At 35.9% G+C, this 19822-nt stretch overlaps 1 protein-coding gene across 1 annotated transcript in view; it reads right to left on the bottom strand.

Annotated features, from left to right (window-relative positions):
- Positions 1-19822, bottom strand: part of ADGRV1 (adhesion G protein-coupled receptor V1) — a 778411-nt gene that overhangs the window by 140590 nt on the left and 617999 nt on the right. Inside the window, exon 87 of the mRNA XM_001366741.4 lies at positions 8641-8762. Coding sequence (XP_001366778.3) covers positions 8641-8762 — 122 coding nt within the window. The remainder of the gene's footprint in view (positions 1-8640; positions 8763-19822) is intronic.

The following is a 19822-nucleotide window of genomic DNA, read 5'->3' as shown; positions in this document are numbered from 1 at the left end:
AATATATGTTCATTTGTCTGGAAGGTCTTATAATGTTCTTCATAGAATTCCTTTAGCATTTCATACTCAGTAAACAATGTTAGTATAGAAGCTACAGTTATTTTGGTGGTCTTTGTGCAAATGTTTATCCTTAGCACTGAAATATGTGATGACTGTTCTATGAGATAATATTTCTTATAGATTTGGGATTTATGATAAAACTGATTCAGACAACTCCTTTCTTGCCTTTCCAAGGAGCACCTGTGAACCATCCTTCCACTGAGCTAAAGCTTCCCTTCTGGTTTTATTTATAAGAATGTCAAGATGATGTAGCTCTGCCTACTTCTTAGTTATGGGATAAGAATCTCGCCTACACATGAGGAATAGTCAAATTAATGTTCATGGTTGGTCTATGAACTGATGATTCTTAGTAACCCCCATCCCCCTTCTTCCTTCTTTACCATTGCCATTGCAGAAGTAGAAAGGGGCTACTCAGAATTGAGGGTCTTTTTTGTTTCATTGTTTTATGGGTTGTCATTGCTAGAAAAGTTCCATCACCAGATAGCCCATCAATTGATGATGTCTTTTTACATGACTAACCAGGCTGGTCCAGGAAAAACAAATTGAGTCTTTTCAAGGTTCACAATTGAAACTTAGCCAACATAGTGCTTATCAGAGCTTGAACTCTACTGACAGAACCTTTTAGAACCCAGGGTTACTTCTATCTCACAATGAAGCAACAGAAGGCTATTTTTCATAAATAAAGATTATAGAAGGCAGGTGGTGATATACAGGAGACTATTTAGCAAAGGTAACACCATACTGAGGAAGAAAGAGTTGTTCCTGATTCAATTAATAGATCTTTTACCTATTTCCCCTATGTAGTCAGCATTATGCTATGTACTGGGAGCAGCGGTATTGGTAGAGTGCAGATGTAGTGTAAGATATGATCTTTGTCCTTGAGGGGCATCCAATATAACTAAGAAAACAACTAACATATAAACAGAATAAGACAGCATGCTATTAAATGATAAATTATTTGATGTAGGCTCTAAAACCTCTAGGAGTTTAGAGAAAAGGGAGATCAAGAACGAGTAGAGTTATAGTTATATATAGTTTCTGCAATGGCTACTTGGAGTGGAATTATAGGTTTTGATGAGAATGGGAGAGGAAAATACAACCCATGTGAATGTGGGTATCTGAGGGGAAATATAGAGGCATGAACTGAACACAATATGTTCATAATTGACAGGTATAACATGAGTGCATCCATGAACATGCCCTTTATGGGAAGAGATACATGCTCTATCTCAGTCTTGAAAAACTCATGTTTTGGGATGATTCAGTAATCCCATATTGGTCCCTTAGTCACTGTGAAGAAAAGAGGGGGCACTGTGCCAAAGAGGATGGTAACTAAAAGCTGACTCAGTAGACTATAAAGGGAGTTGAGTGATTTCCACCACACTCCTCTTCTCATTAATGCATGTTTCTTGGGCCTCAGGTACCACTGAGGGAAAGGGGAATTCCCACCCCAGGTAGTAATAATAACTGCATGCACATGGCAAAAGCTCTTGTACTAATACCCAAATTATCATCAAATAAGTCCTACCTTCATAATATCTCTACAATTTTTCCTTCCCCACCAGTTCCACATGCTACACTCCCAACCAAGAGTCCCAAGTTCCTGAAAGTCTTTTAACTGGTCTCCTGTGTTAAAATTTCTTCCCACTTCAAGACAACTCATGCATCACTGCTATACTAATCTTTACAAAACACTTTACAAAACACTTGTAAACAAATGTTTACAAAACATTTATCAAGGCTTGCCCTTCCTAAAGAAACCCTAACAACTATAAAGTTTTCTGATTACTTTACTGGATGAAGTCTACTGAAAGATGAAGATCTGATCTCTCCTGGACTCTCCTGGACAGTTTAGAATCCTGAGCCAGGAGCTCTTGGAATCCAGGCCTGTCAATCATACTCTTGCTACTGTGAAGATTAAATTTAACACACTCCTGATTATAACAATGAAAATACTTAACTCTCCCTTGATTGTGAAGATTAAATCATAACCCCTGTTTATTTTTACAACACCCTACTTAAAGTTGAGTATGAACATCTGCCCATTTTAGATTTAGTAACCAAAGGTGTAAACACCCCATTCACAATTGAGTAAGGGAGATCTGTGACCCACGTGTTCCATAGTGGGTGATGCTGACTGCCTTTTGGGCAGTCATAGAGCAGGACTTCAACTGTGACTGGTAGACGTGGAATTAGGGGAAGGCACAGGAAGTGATGTAAGAGAAAATGTCTTTAAAAGGAGCTGTTACTTCCTGTGAGAGAAAAATTCTTCATTCTTTGATTTGCTGACTGGACCTGATACCTTGTTCCTGAATGGACTGGCATGTGGTGAGTGAAAAGTTGACTCTTAACTATTGGATATTCAGTAGAGACTAACCTCAGGAGAAATCTAACTTCAGAGATATTTCCTGCATCCCCAGGGCCTCAGCTGCAAGGGCCAAGATTCCTGTGGCTAAGAACTAACTCTCCCTGCCCAGGGGGAGTTAGGGGGGAAAGGAGTAAATAACTTAGTGTTTAGGCTGAATAACTTATCGTATCCTCTTTCTGGTTTCTTGTTTCACTCTTTCTACATTTTGTAAATAAATTGTAAATAAAATCACTTTGTAATTAATTTAATTCCTGGTGACCACACTCTTAAATAATAAAGTCCAACCCTTTTATAATAACCTCTTTTCCCCTTACAATACTTTTACCTTCCCTTGCTACTAACTGTAGACCCATCACTGCTTCAGTTTATTCATCTGCAAAATGAATTATACAGAAAGAAAGCATGTAATAAAGACCAGTGGAGGCAGAAACAGAAAAGATAAATGTGATGGGAGTCACAGACAACTGGGACAGAAAAGATTTCTAAGGTTTCTTCCCAACATAAAATTCTGATATATTCTAAAAAATTCAATCTGATACTTAGATTAGTTATATATAGTTTCTGCAATGGCTACTTGGAGTGGAATTATAGGTTTTGATGAGAATGGGAGAGGAAAATACAACCCTTCTCTATCTTTAATCAATCAAATACCTAGTGAATATCCTCTATACCATAAATCTTTTGCCTAGTCCATTGCCTTAACACCATGTTCATTCTGAATTTCAAGTCTTTGTCCTATTGTTTTTCTCTTCTCTCCTATCCTCCCCTCACCACAATTCTAGTAGTCAGAGGAAGCTAAAATTCAAGCCACCTTTCCTGGACAAAGCCTTCACCAAGTTCTCTCATGTACAGTGTTGTGTCCTTATTCTGATTATACATGCCATGTCTTTTTTCATTAAATCAAAATTTCATTAAATTCAAAAATTAAATTCAACTTTGAATACTATGCTTCCATGTGATCAGAGGAGCAAAGCTCATAATGAGATCTGGAGAGGCAATGGTACAGTAGATAAAACAATGGGAGTCAGAGAGATCTTAGTAGGAATCTTCACTTCAGACAATTTATTAGCTATGTGACCTGGGAAAAATTACTTAATTTCTCTGAGTCTCACTTTCTTCATCTGTAAAATATGGCTGTTATGAGGATCAAAGGAAAAATGTGTAGAAAGCACTTGATAAAACTTAAAATGCTATATCAGCATGAGCTATTAACTATAATTACTGTAAGAGCATGGAGAATCATTGTCAGGGTCTTTCACAGGGAGTATATTCTGAATAATAGTCTTCATCATCACATATTTATTGTCTACTATTCATAACAAAGGGAATGTGGGAGTTGTGAGGATACTTAGCAATATGAAGTGGAGGAGCCAAAAGTCAGACTTCTTTAAAACCAGCTATACCTCCTTATTCAAAGAGTATTAACTTTTAGTTAATACTCAGTTTCCTCATATGTAAAATGAGGATTATAATAATACCTACTTTTCAGGGTTGTTGTGGAGATAAAATCAGATAATGTTTGTAAAGTGCTTTGCAAACTTCAAGCACTGCATACATACAAGTACTTACATAATTATTAAGATTATGATTATTAATAACAATGTTATTGAGTACTTTTCAAGGGAATAACCCCTTTTACATGCTTCATTCTTATGAAAACCTATACTGTGGGGAAAATTCTTTATAGCAAATTGCTCTGAAAAAGCTTTCATTTCTCAAATATATAGAGAACTGAGTCAACCTTTTAAGAATACAAAATATTTCCCAATTGACAAATGGTTATAGGACATGATCAGGCAATTCTCAGATGAAGAAATTAAAAAAAATAAAAAAATATGAAAAATGCTCCAAATCGCTACTGATTAGAGAAATGAAAATTAAAACAACTCTGAGGTACCCCCTCACACACATCAGTCTGGCTAACATGACAAAAAAGGAAAATTGACAAATGTAAGAGCAATGTGGAAAAATAAGAACGCTAATATACTGCTGGTGAAGCTGTGAACTGATGTAACCATTCTGGAGAACAATTTGGAACCATCCCCAAAGGGCCATAAAACTGTGCATACTCTTAGACCCAGCAATACTACTACTAGGTTGGTACCCAAAGAGATTAAAGACAGGGAAAAAGAACCTACCTTTACAAAAATACTTATAACAATTCTTTGTGATGGCAAAGAACTGAAAACCAATGGGATATCCATTAATTGGGAAATGGTTGAATATGTTGTAGTATGGAATGTTTTTGTGATGGAATGTCATTGTGCCATAAGAAATAATGAACAAGATTATAACATGCACACACACAACCTGTTAAGACTCACATGAAAGTGCCATACCCATTGAACTACCAAAAAACATTTTTACTGAATTAGAAAAAAAATTAACAAAGTTCATTTGGAAGAACAAAGATCACGGATATCCAGGAAAATCATGAAAAAAAAATGCAAAGGAAGGTGGCCTTGCAGTCCCAGATCTCAAACTATAATATAAAGCAGTGGTCATCAAAACAATTTGGTACTGGCTAAGAGACAGAAAGGAGAATCTGTCGAATAGACTTGGGGTAAGTGACCTCAACAAGACAATCTATGATAAGCCCAAAGATCCCAGCTTCTGGGACCAAAATTCACTATTTGATAAAAACTGCTGGGGAAATTGGAAGACAGTATGGGAGTGATTAGGGAGTGATCAATCTCTCATACCATACACCAAGATAAAATGGGTGAATGACTTGAATATAAAGAATGAAACTATAAGTAAATTAGGCGAATACAGAATATAATACGTGTCAGATCTTTGGGAAAGGAAAGACTTTAAAACCAAGCAAGAGCTAGAAAAAAATCACAAAATGTAAAATCAATAATTTTGATTATATCAAATTAAAAAGTTTTTCTACCAACAAAACCAAATGCAACCAAAATTAGAAGGGAAGTAACAAATTGGGAAGCAATCTTCATAACAAAAACCTCTGACAAAGGTCTAATTACTCAAATTTATAAAGAGTTAAATCAATTGTACAAAAAATCAAGCCATTCTCCAATTGATCAATGGGCAAGGGACATGGATAGGCAATTTTCAGACAAAGAAATCAAAACTATTAATAAGCACATGAAAAAGTGCTCTAAATCTCTTAATAATCAGAGAGATGCAAATCAAAACAACTCTGAGGTATCACCTCACACCTAGCAGATTGGCTAACATGACAGCAAAGGAAAGTAATGAATGCTGGAGGGAATGTGGCAAAGTAGGGACATTAATTCATTGCTGGTAGAGTTGTGAATTGATCCAACCAATCTGGAGGGCAATTTGGAACTATGCCCAAAGGGCGATAAAAGACTGTCTGCCCTTTGATCCAGCCATAGCACTGCTGGGCTTGTACCCCAAAGAGATAATAAGGAAAAATATATGTACAAGAATATTCATAGCTGCACTTTTTGTGGTGGCAAAAAGTTGGAACATGAGGGGATGCCCTTCAATTGGAGAATGGCTGCACAAATTGTGGTATATGTTGGTGATGGAATACTATTGTGCTCAAAGGAATAATAAAGTGGAGGAATACCATGGAGACTGGAACAACCTCCAGGAAGTGATGCAGAGCGAAAGGAGCAGAACCAGGAGAACATTGTACACAGAGACTGATACACTGTGGTACAATTGAATGTAATGGACTTCTCCATTAGTGGCAATGCAGTGATGCTGAAGAACTTGGAGGGATCTATGAGAAAAACCACTATCCACATTCAGAGGAAAAAACTGTGGGAGTAGAAACACCGAAGAAAATTTATTACATGGGTCGAGGGGATATGGCAGAGGATATAGACTCTAAATGAACATCCTAGTGCAAACACCAACAATATGGAAATAGGTTCTGATCAAGGACACATGTAATACCCAATGAAATTACGAGTTGGCTGCAGGAAGGGTGGGTGGAGGGAAGAGAGGGAAGGAATATGAGTCCTGTAACCAAGGAATAATGTTATAAATTGACTAAATAAATAAATAAAAATAAAAATAAATAAATATTAAAATTAAAAAAAGACTCACATGAAGGGATGCAAAATGAAGTGAGCAGAACAAGGAGAATGACAAAATATATGATGATCAACTGTTAATAACTTAACTATTATCAACAAGTCAAGGATCCAGGACAACGTCAAGGGATTCATAACAAAAAAAAGTTATTCACCACCATAGAAGGAACAGACAGGGTCTGAATGCAAATGGAAACATACTATTCTTTATTTTCTCCATGAAACTTTCTCTAGCCTAAGCAATTTGTGAATTGCTTCACAATATTACAAACATGGAAATTTGTATTATGTGATAAAAAATATGTACAACCTATGTAATATTATCTATCTTTTGTGAGAGAGAGGGAGAGAACATGGCTTGCAAAATATCTGAAAATGAATATTAAGAAATTATATGTAATCCGGAAAAAATAAAACATTTCTTGTGATTTTTAAAAAAAAGAATAAAAAGAGAATCTATTCCTAAGTATCTCAAAACACATCTGAGAGGAAAGTCCCTAGTAGAGTCTTTGTTTTGTGAAAAGTATTCTTGTGTGACAGGGGACACTGAAGCTAGAATTGATTAAATGGCATATACAATGATGATGTTAGAACTGAAGAATCCAGGAAATTAATTCTGTATTTTGAGAAGTACTACTATCAAGTCTCTTTCTATTGATCAATTTAAAAAAAAAATTCATTGTAATATAATGCTTAGGAAATAACTGGAGTTTCTTTTCTCTGCCTATTGTAAATCAAAGGACTTCTCAATGATTGGTGCATTCTTAATCATTAAGCACCTAGAAAAGTTCTAATGTTGAGATTATATTTAGGTCAAATACATATATGTATATAAATATAGACATTTATTGATTATAATCAGTACAGAGTTTACTATGCCTGAAACTGTTTAATGAATCTCATCTAATTTTGATAATTCTATTAATCTTAATGATAGAACATTTAGGCACATGGTTTATACATTTTAATTTGTACAATTTGCTTATGTGTTGACTGGTGTTCTGGATTTGGATCCTCTAGTCTAAACCCTGCATTTTCCAGGGAACCTTGAGAGGTACAATAATTTATTCAATGTCACAGTGCTAATTAATAGTACAATCAGGACTGGAACCCAAGGTGCCTGATCTGGAGGTACATCTGCCTTTTACTAAATCATGCTTCCTCTCCTTACAGTCTAGACTGAAGTTCTACATAATCATAACCAATAAATATTGGTATTATTTGATCTATATAACCAACAAATATTGATTATATTACCCTTCCATCTCTCAATCTATTATCCCAATTCCTCACTTGAAATCAGTCTCCAGACTCAAATTATAAACTGACCCTAAATGGGTACTCTGGTGCTTTATATACAAGTATGATGACTGTATCTTGCAACATCATAGTCAACATCAGACTTTTCCAATGATGCTATGGTAAATTCAAGGAATTACATTGAACAGATTTTTCCACTTTAGATACTTAAGAGAAATGCCTTCATTTGTTTCATTTGTTCATTTTGGTGTATAATTCAGTTTCCACTTTGCACAAGTATCAAAGAGGGCAGCTTTAATTTCTGCTAGGTTTATTTAATTTCTAGTTATACTCTCCAAGCATAGTGATGAGACTAATTTAAGTCACTGGGCTGTGGTGTTACAGAAAGTGGATGATGTCAATCATTCTCCATATTGGCCCCAAAAGAATTTTATGCCACTCACACTACCAGGTTTTGAAAGAGCCTGCCTTAAATACAATGGACATTTTTCATTCTTCAACATATTTACGTTCTTAGGTATTAAGGGCTGAGTCTCAATCCTTTTAGAAGGGTACAGGCATGAGATCTACAGTGTTGCCTTCACTGTTTTTGGACATAAAATCAGGTTCTCTATTGTTGGCTGGATTGAACTGAGGATGATCTTATAAAAATGACAGAGAATTTTGTTGCAATTTTGGGAGTAGTGTACCAAAATACAATATTTTTCTTCATTTAATCAACAGTTTTGGTTTCTATCTACATTTCATATATTGAAGATTTTGTTCCTAGTGTTTTCCCTTGAATGACATCAGCTTCTGGTAAAACCTCGCCTGTATCTGCAGTCACTTGATTTATTTAAGTGAAACCACCAAGTCTCAAGTTCCTTATTTAGTCACAGATAAACATATGTTGTCCAGAACAGGACAATGATTGAGTCTTACCTGTAGGCTGTTAAAAATAACGAAGAGAACCAGCATCCAAAGGTGTCTATAAGCCATATGTAGTCCTCCCCAAAGCCATGTAATGGAAATCAGAGCGAACAGGTATAAAACCAATGGGATTTCTAGAAATAAGAAAAACAGTTTCAAAACTTTTGCCATCTATAGAGACTCTCTGTTGACTCCTTTCTTGTGACAGTGTGTAGATGTATCAAGAATAATAATGGAAGAATTATATTGGAATTCCCATTCCTTGGCCCAATGGTGGTAAGATGCATTGCTACACTGCCACTTTTTCTCCTTTGCACATGGGTGTGTGAGGAGGTGAGCAGGATGGAAGCTGTTCTTCTCCTAGACTACCACCTGCTGGACTATTCACAAAATACCATCAATATTTGACTATAAATGAAAATTCATTTCAACCCAACTGCAAAAAAAGATACTCCCACAGGATCAGAAATCAGCCAGGTAAGAGGGATTCAGATATAAGTTCTTCTCCCACTTGCCATGGCTAGGTGCTGAAAACAAAAATAAAAATGTGATAAAAGATTTGTTTCTAGTAGGGGAAAAAAGCATACAAAATATATCACCTACATTTTTGTCTAAGAATACTAAATCTGAAATTATTTTAATGCATTGTCCTAGACATTTATCATATTTTCTAGTATCTTTCATGTCAGTATGTTTTCTATAAAAACTTCCTCTTTTGTGATCAACTTTCTTTTCTTTCCCTTTTTTCTTCTTTATAGGTGTTTTATACTTAAAAGGGGAATTTTAGTATTCATGTGGTAGATTATATAAGCCTCAGAAAACGTAGTATATCCTTGTAAGATGAGAGACTTACATACTTCCAGTTCTAAATCTATGATCCCATAACTAAGCTCCAATGAACAAAAGTTATTTCCTGCAGTGAAATGTTGGGCCAAATGGATTCCAAAAGTGGCAGCTCTCTGGAGAGACCCAAGTCCACATCCACCCATATCTGTTAAGTCCAACGTGGAGCCAAATATGCAGTTCTTGAGGCAACTTTAGTATATTTGAGAAGAAAGGGATCTATAGGAAGAGAAGACTAATTAAGGCAGGTGTCCTTTTCTGGGAATCATTGTACAAAAAAGGATGTTGCTTTTCTGGTTTGTGATTCTCATTGTAAAAATAAGATAAGAATCACATAAGCAAAACCTAGTGGAATTAAAAGAGTCCATAGTCATGGCTCTTTTACAGGAAGGCAAGGAAAAAAACCCTAGAGATATCAAATTTACATATAGATATGTTTTTAGTACAAATAAATATTACTCAATATTCAATAAAAGGACTATATACATCTGTTTTTATTTATGGCAAAATACCCAAAGTCTGGAAAAATGCCTGAGTCATGGTCAAATAATTTGCCAAAATCGGTCCACAATTTGTGTATCAGATTTGTAGATTGCAAACTTTGTACCCACTATGCACACACAAAATTCTATTTATGTTTCTGTACACAGTACAAAGGGACATGTACATTTTTGTCTGAACAAACAGGGCAGCTATCTTTGAAAATCTGGTCCCTTTGCCTCTATGGGTGCCTAGAGCAAAGTACAAGGAAATTAGATGCCAGGAAAGCCCTAATGGGTAAGACAGCATATGTAATGGTACTTATTAACAACATCCATGTTATTTTGGCATACTGAACAGTAATGATTTTCAGGCTGGAACCACTGTAATGAAAAAAGTCCAATAGACACCTACATTTCCACTCATAAACAGCTCAATATACTAAAGCACAGTGCCCAAATGACTTCTCCAAGGGTGAAAAATAAATGAACAAGAGCTGATGGATTTCAAGTGGAATCTGTTTATACCTTCTTTTTTTTCTGTTAAATATAACAAACCTGACTGATTGATTCCAAAGGGGCACCAGGAGACACAAGTGCCTTTGAAAGTAGAAAAAAATAATAAATAAGAGTACAGTAGGTGAATGAAAATGGTCAAGTTGTATTATTATTAGATTATGGAATTTGAAGCCAGAAGGCATCTAGAGCACCTAGTTTCCCTTAGCATATCCTTTTATGTGTGTCTCCCTTGACAAAATGTAAGATCCCGGAGGGCAAGAGTGGTTTCATTTTTGTCTTTGGATCCCCAGTGCCCACCACAACCCCTGGTATTTATTTATTGCTTGATAAATCCTGACTGATTGGTAGGAGGCTGAGACCCAGAAAATTAAGTAAATTTCTCATAATCTCAAAGTAGTAGACTGAAGATAATCCAGGTCTTTTGGCTCCAAATTCAGAGCTCTTTCTACTACTTCCTAAAAGTAAGCATTTCAATAATTAATAAATAATAAATAAATAAATAAATAAAGTAAACAAATAAAAGTAAGCACTCTCAATACATATCCTAGTAGGGGTAAACTTATACTTTCAGCAATTTAGGTCTTTATGGTCTTGCAAAGCTAGAAATCATATGTCATAAAAGACTACGATGTTTTAAAAATGCATCAATCTAGAGCAGTATTGGCAGATTAAATAACTATCAAACCCCCAAATCAGTATAATAAAGATCATTTAAAATAATAGAATGGAATAATATAATATTCGCTTAAGATATGATGGTAAGAAGGGTAGAAAGTACAGCTGCCTGGATAACTACCATGTCAAGAAAGCCCAACTTGGATCATTTTCAGGAAGGTAGTAGTTTTACTCTCCAAGGATGAAATTAAGAAAGCAAAATGTTGCATTGGACAGATGCCTAACTTAATTATGAGTTACTCATGAGAAAAACTGGTTTTAAAACGTGGTAAGCAAAAACAATTAACTTCTTAAAACTTAAAACTAATTCTAACTTCTCATTAAATCTATATTTTTAAATGTATGTGGAAGAAAGAAAGAAACTGAATTGATTTCATTTATTTCTACTAGCTACAATATCTAACAGAGGGAACAGATGTACTTTTAAGGGGGAAAACAGGGATAGAATTTTGTTCATTGCATTTTTAGATAGATAGTCTTGTGCAGTATTTTAGTTTTTCTGTGACTAGGCTGTTTTATTATTTTATACTGCTCACAATAGGAGGAGAATGACACCCTGTTGAAGTAAGAATCAAGTTCAGCCTGTGTTTACCATTCTTTCTAAAACTTGTTTTAATTTTATCCCTTTGGCCTTTCAGTGCAAACAATTGGATAGATGTGACAGAAACTCTCTTCAAAGTAAAACAGAAGAATTCAATCTGAGTCCCTGGGGACACAAGATGAAGGGCTTCAAGATAAGAAGTGGAGGTGAGTGTGGAGGGGAGGGGATTGTGAATCTTTTTCATTTTGAAATTAATAGCATTTAGCAACAAAGTAGTTTCAGGGTGCTGAGATTTCTTGATAAGAAAGCACTTACTGTGTTTCTGGACTAGCAAGCTTTCTTGACAAGGGTTAAGTATTTAATCAAGTTCTGAATAAACAAGGTGTAGCCACCTACCTGTGTACTCACTGAATAAACTTCAAGTCCTAATAGAAAAACAAGACCCAGATTTCAAGGAAGTATCAAAGTGGTATCAGGATGGTTGTCAGCAGGATTGGCCACACAACAAAGATTTCCTATAGGCAATGATGACCCTTGCAAACTATTCTAAGAAAACTTAAAGACCCACATTCAAGAGTTATGAGATCCAGCCAATATTTCCTAAGCTAGTTTGAATTTCAAAATTTTTCTTTCCATTGTCATATTCTTCTAAGCCAATAGAGTTTTTGCCAGTGTGTATATGTGGCTGCAGGTCATTCTGTTTGCTTTCTTCTCCATCTACAATCCCAACAATTGCTATCTTTACAAAATTATGTCCCCTGAATCTTTTGCAAGGGCTCATCTATTCCCACACCATTTTATATCTGTTTTGTGAAGAACTATGTCTGATGTAATCCTGGCCTTGATGAAACCTTGAGTTCCCCGGTTAGAGAAATTTTGGGTACTAGAAGTTCAATGCTGAAGAAAACGTAGTTTAGATCTCTAACCTTCATTCTTTAAAAAAAAATTTATTTAGAATATTTTTCCATGACTACATGATTGATGATCCTCTCCCCCTAACCCCTCTCTCTCCTACCCCCTCCCAAAGCCAACAAGCAGTTCCACTGGGTTATATATGTATCATTGTTCAAAAACTATTTCCATGTTATTCATATTTGTAGTAGAGTGATTTTTAACTTCAAAATCCTAATCACATCCCTATCGCACTATGTGATCAATCATATGTTTTTCTTTTGTTTTTCTATTCCCACAGTTCTTCCTCTGAATGTGGGTAGTGCTCTTTCTCATAAGTCTCTCAGAATTGTCCTGCGTCACTGCATTGCTGCTAGTAGAGAAGTCCATTACATACATTCAATTGTGCCACAGTGTATCAGTCTCTGTGTACAATGTTCTCCTGCTTCTGCTCCTTTCACTCTGCATCAATTCCTGGAGGTGGTTCCAGTCTAACCTTCATTCTTAAAGGTCTATTTCTGTTTCACACCAAGATCCTAAGAGTATAAGCCCTTACTCAAACTGTCTAAGAGGGTCCACTGAAGCAAAGAATGACCAGCATATCTAGTTGAGGAGGCAGCTAGGTGGCTCAGTGGATAGACCTCAGAAACTTACTAGCTTTGTGACCCTGGGCAAACCACTTAACCCACGTCTGCCTTAATCCACTGGAGAAGGAAATGGGAAACCACTCCAGTATCTTTGCCAAGAAAACCCCTTGGACACTATGGTCCACTGGGTCACAAAGTGACATGATCAAATGACTGAATAACAACAGGTTAGTCTTAAACAGAATCATCCCAGTTCACTTAAGGAGTTTTTACTTGTGTTAGGCTAAAACTTGTACCCCTTCAGGATTAAGGTCTCTTCTGAGATAGGCTCAGAATAACCCCCAGGACCATAATTGCAGTAACAGACATTAGAAACTCTTACTCCAAAAAAGCTGGTCCCAAAGATCCCAAATGCTATCAGGGCTCAATGACCCAGGGGAAGCCCAGAGTTCACCTTGCCCAGGGGTGATTCAGAAACAGGTTTACTAACCTAGGGGAAATTCAGAGCAAATTTGGCCCTAAGGGTGATTCAGGAACAGGCTGGATTTCTCAAGTGTAGGTTATTTGCAGAAAAGACCCAGGTAGGTCCCTTTCAAGTCTGAATCTGTAGGCCAAGGAGCAAGCCAGCACTGGCATGGGCAGGGTATGGTTTCTATGGGCAAAGGGGAGGAGCATAGAGCAAATTCTCAGTGGAGTCACTCAATCCACTGAAAATATAAATAACCGTGTGACTTGCCACGGACTCTCAGTGATTTGACTGCATGGTGTAAAGAAAGCTCTTGTGAATGATTTATCTGACTGTAATTTATTGGAATGAAACATCAGATTAATATGGTGCAAGCCTAGGATTATGGTCTCATCTTGAAACGGCTAGATGTAATTTTCAATTTACAAGCTATAATTTTGTGTCTAAGGAGGATAACTGAGTTAGCTAAGACATACCCACATGGATCTTATATTAACTATTAGAGCAATTCTATTTGAACCACCTATTTCAAGGCTGCCAGCTAATATCCTCTAGAGGGGGCAAAGAAATCTGTGGCTCAAAAGAAAAGTCAAATGATCTGTTTTCTTCAAGTGAGAGAAAATATGCCATCTGGAAAGGAAGGGATGATTTTCCAAGTGATTAAGTGGAGAGTTGTCAGAAAAATCTGGGTTTCTAAAGGCAAAGGTGAAGTCAGGTTTACCAGAGAGTTTTTTGCTCAGATTGCTGGCTACTCAGGAGTCAGAGGGCTGAACACTCATTTGCATATAGACATGCTCAGACACCAAACTGGGCCAATGTTCAGCAATGGCATAGCTTTTGTAATACAAGGAAAATTCAGAATGCATCTTTCAACATGCCTACATCCACATTTAGAATCCCTCTTGGATGTCCTAATCAGAAAGTCTGAAAATGAGCTTTCTCTGCCTCTGACCAGAGATTAATCAGTGAGTTCTGCCTAAGAAGCAGTTTTCATAAAGGCATCACACAGCACTTTGCAGTCATTGAAATTAAAGTAGTTCTCAACAAAAGTCCAAGTTAATAATGCTAATGTATCAAATTCAATTTGAACAAAGTCTTAGAGAAACGACACAGAAAAAATAAAGAAGTCTGAAGGCAGTTACTTTTAAGCTAATAAATTAAGATTGGTCTGAGGGCTGATCTCTGGGGAAACTTCATCTTAACAATGTTTCTCTAGGTATTTATTCTCTCCTGTCCAGCTGTTAGCCTTCCAAGCACCGCAAAACATTTCCCCCAGTGAGGTGGCAGCTCAGTTTTTTGTTTTCATTTTTGTAGCCATTGCGAAGAGCATTACTGCAAACCCCAGAAGGTCTAAATAAATGATGTCCATGGGTTTGTTGTCACCATGCCTTTTGATAACCCCAATACAGTCACTATATATCATTGAGATCACTCTCCTAACAGGAAACAGACTAATGACCCAACCTTTCAGTTACTTAATTTCTATACTTGTAAATTTGGGGAAAACAATACCTCACACCATGGTCACAATTGCCTAAAGTGAACATAACAAAGTATTTAGAAATCAATAGAATTGCATCAATGAATAGTATTCTATATATTTAACTTATGGCATGGAACTTAAGGACATGGTAGGGAATTTCAGAAATATGAATGAACTAATGATCCATTTTTAGTGACAATTTTGGATTGATCCATTCCTCACTACAAGAAAAGAGGAAGACTTCAAATATAGTAGGCATGGAGGGAAAAATTACAATCCCTAGACTTAAAAAAAATTTCCATGTTGTGGAATCCCCAGACTGATGGGGGAATGAAGAAGAAGGTTTATAACCCCCAAATATATTTAACTGCATTAACAATAATTGTGCATTTGTGATGAAAATAAATTAATTGCTAGAATATTCTGAGTATGTATGAATGTGTATGTGTATATATGTATACAACGCACGAACAAACTTACAGTTTAAGATTTCCTGATCCCATTAATTTGGGAGGTTTCTTCCCTTCATTTATGTGAGGAATGTAAATTGTTACTGTTTATGGTTGGTTCACAGGTGTTGTAACATTAGCAAATTTAAAATGGGTTCTATAGCTTATTTATGCCCAAGGCTTCAAAACTGTTACTACATGTTTTTCAAATGATGGAGGTTGTGCAGTTATAAAGTTTTAAAACTACATCATCAGAACAGAGCATCTTAAAAACAATAATAGTTGGATTTATAGATATTTGGCATTAGGGAGAAAGGAAAAAAATCCAAACTACTAATTGGGAATGATTTGGGGGATCAGATGTTTTCTTTTCAATTATCTGCTAATCTCTGGTCACACTGATTTACTCAGACTCTTTATAGAAATGTACAACAGAGCTTTAAATAACCACTAATCAACTTTAGTCTTCCTTATGATCTACTATCTACTTTTCTCTTGAAGGCAACATATCCCAATTATAAATCACAATATTTGCTCTCTTGAGGGTTCTTTATTTACATTGCACTCTTCATTTGGCTTCTATCAAAACTCATATAAAAAAGATCTGTTTAAATATGACCTCTCATAGTCAACAGAAACATATTTATACTGACAGTAGGCAAACAGGTTTGGATACAAAAAAAAAGAATCAAGCCAATCTTTTTACTGTCAGACCAAACAAATATCAACTTTTAAATGACTTCAATTTGTTCAGAAGAGAAATGGCATATTACAAAAAGTCTATTTCTACTACTGAGTTTTGAAATTTTATATACTAGACAGACCATTATAGACTACCAAAAGACTAGGCAGCTAGGCGGTATGGTGAATTGAGCACTAGGCTTAGAATCAGGACGACTTGAATTCAAATCCTTTCTAAGACCCTTACTACCTCTGTGACTCTGGAAAAGTCATTTAACCTCTGTCTGCCTCAGTTTCCTTAACTATAAAATGGAGATAACAGTATCACCTACTTCATGGGGTTGTTTTGAGAATCAAATTATATAATATTTACAAACCACTTGGGATAATGCCTGGAACGTAGTCAGTGCTTGATAAATGTTTCCAGTATTGTCTTGGAGAATAAGCAAATTCTAGATTTCTAAAGAAATTTATGATTCAATCTATAATGTTTTATAATATTAGTGTTCCCATTTACATATTTTCAGAGAATTGGCCAATTTCCCAATTTCTGGATCTTCTTTTAACTGTAGGTTGCCATAGCAAGTAAAAAGGGCCTGTGAGTCATGTAGGTCTGAGTTTAAGTCCTGACTGCCATCTATTAGCTCTGGCACCTGGGTAAATCACATTGCTTTGCTAGTTCTTCATCTGTGAGATGAAGGGGCTGGGCCAAATGATCTCTAAGACTCTTTCCAGCTCTAACTGTACATCTAAGCAATATCATCCAAAGAAACCTGTGACTTTGCCAGATGCTCCATTTCATTAAAAGTGTCATACTATGAACTACTATTTGCAATTATGCATGCTTTGAAATGTTTCTCCAAAGTGATAAAGTATTCCCTTTGGCACTAAAGCCAAAATGAGCAGAGAGTCCAACCTTAAAAGATAGGCCTCCCAAAATATACAGTAATCTTTCAAAATCATAATTTTATTCAAACAGTGGAGTTTAGAATTTGGAAGATGTAATACCACTGTTACAATCTGCATTATTATAACATGATCCTCATCCTGTTGCCAGACCATAATAGTCAATCTCTCAAGGGAAAAAAAGCCAATACACAGTTATTTATGGCAATACCATCTTATGGCAATACCAGAATTTTAAAGATAAAATAGTCATCACAAGTTGGTCTCTTCTTAGTTTGTGCAATAGCAATAGCCCCCACTCCCCCAAGTACCCAAGTCTACATTTTCATATTCAAATATATCTATGTTAGTAGGATTAGATGACTTCCATCACCTGTGAAAAGTATAGTTGGTTAGAAGAAACAAACATAAATAACCACTTTAGGTAGTTTTTATAGGGATATAAACTAATGGCTTGTTGTGTGGTCTGTTCAAGGTGAATAAAGAAGAATGCAAAGAGAGGGAAGTTTTAAATCTAGCTAAAGTTAAAAAATGAGGCATAGCACAAAATTTCAAATTTAGATGCTCATTGGAACTCCTTCCACAAGAGTGGAAGAGAAGAGTTAAGAAACAGTTTAGGAACTTTATAAGAGCAGGATTTCTTTCTTTAATTTTATATATGGTAGCATTATTTGCCTAGCTAATTTCACTAAGGAATGAGATTTTCACCATACTCATTTTATGGTACATAGGGAAGAGTGCTATATGAGTAAAAAAGACCCAATTTTATTACTGGATCTGTATCCCCTAAAAGACAAAAAAATGGGAAAGGACCTGTTTGTACAAAAATATTTATAGCTGCTCTTTTTGTAGTGGCAAAAAATTGGAAACTAAAGGGATGTCTCTCAATTGGGGAATGGCTGAACAAATTGTGGTATATGATGGTGATAGAATACTATTGTGCTATAAGGAATGATGAACAGGATGATTTCAGAAAGAGCTGGAAAGACCTATGTGAACTGATGCAAAGTGAAATAAGCTGAACCAGTAGATCATTATACACAGTAACTGTAATATTATGGAATAATCAAATGTGATAGATACTAACAGTAATAAAATATCCAGGACAATTCTGAAGACTTATGAAAAAGAATGTTCTCCACCTCCAGAGAAAGAATTGTTAGAGTAGAAATGCAGATGAAAACATATGATTTATCACTTATTTATTTGGGTATATATTTTGCATTTTTGGTTCTATAAGATTATTTGCTTACAAAAATGAATAATATGGAAATATGTTTCGTGTGATAATACATGTATAATCCAGACTGAATTGCTTGTCAACTCTGGGATGGGAAAGGGGAAAAAGGAAGGGAAACAATATGGATCATGACTTTAGAAAACTTATGTGGAAATTTGCTATTAAAATAAAAATTTAATAAAGGAAAAAAAGACCAATGTTTTGTCCCTGTTTTTCCACTAATAGTGGCATAAACCTTGACAAAGTCACTACTTTTCTGAGAGCCTTGGTTTCCTCATTTAACTTGAGGGAACTGAAAGAGATGATCTCTAATGTACCTCTAATGCTTTACCTCAGTTACATAGATGATAATCCATGCTCCTGGGACAGGAGAAAATCAATCTATTCTTCCTTGTACCTTCTACCCTAAGGCCTAAGAATTGATTGATAACTATGTAAAAACTAGTCGACTTAGTTTACTATATCCACTGGATGTCCCTAGACATCAGTCAATATCACAGCTTCACAGCCTATTCATCTATCCATCCATTCATCCAGGTCATCTCAATATCTATCCACCCCTATCTGTCTATGCATACCCCTTCCTTTTCCTCCAAATGAATCTTTCTTTCCTGTTCACTACTTCCTATAGCTATTGTCTTCCTTTCTCTAACTTAAGTATATTGAGGATAGAAACTATCTCTCACTTTTGATTTTAATATTAATGTCTCCAAAACTTAGTCAGTGAACATTTATTAAGTACCTGCTATGTGCCAGGAACTTTACTAAGGGCTGGGGATACAAAGAAAGACAGTCCCTGCTCTCAAGGAGCTCAAGTCTACTGGGAGAGACAACATGCAAATAATTATATACAAACAAGCTATATACAGGATGAATTGCAAGTAACCAAAAGAAGGAAGGGACTAGAAGTATGAAGGGTCAGGAAAGACTTCATCTCAAAGGTGGGATTTTATCTGAGATATGAAGGAAGTCAGAGAAGCCAGGAGGTAGAGATAAGGAGAAAGACCATTCTAGGCATAAGACTCAACCAGTGAGAATGATAGTAAATGAAGTGTCTTGTTCAAGGAACAGCAAGGAGGTCAGTGTCACTGGATCAAGGAGTAAATGGAGGGAAATAAAGTCTAAAGATGTTAGAAAGGGGGTAGGGAGAAGATCACGAAGGGCTTTGAAGATCAAACAATGTATTTTATATTTGATTCAGAGGTGATAGGGAGCCATTAGAGATTACTGAGTGGGAGAAGGCTGACATCAGAACTGCATTTTAGGAAGATTACTCCACTTTGAGTGGAGGTAGATTGGAACTGGAAGAGACTTGTGGCAGGCAGAGCAGTCAGCAGGCTATTGAAATAGCATGGGCAGGAGCCTACATTACAGTGGTGGCAGTGTTAAAGAAAAGAAGAAAGCACATTTTAGAGATATTACAAAGGTAAAATT

This window comes from Monodelphis domestica, chromosome 3, assembly GCF_027887165.1.
Source record: "Monodelphis domestica isolate mMonDom1 chromosome 3, mMonDom1.pri, whole genome shotgun sequence".
NCBI classification, from domain to species: Eukaryota; Metazoa; Chordata; class Mammalia; order Didelphimorphia; family Didelphidae; genus Monodelphis; species Monodelphis domestica.
The sequence above is the reverse complement of the archived record's forward strand: the minus strand, read 5'-3'. Positions and strand labels throughout refer to the sequence as shown.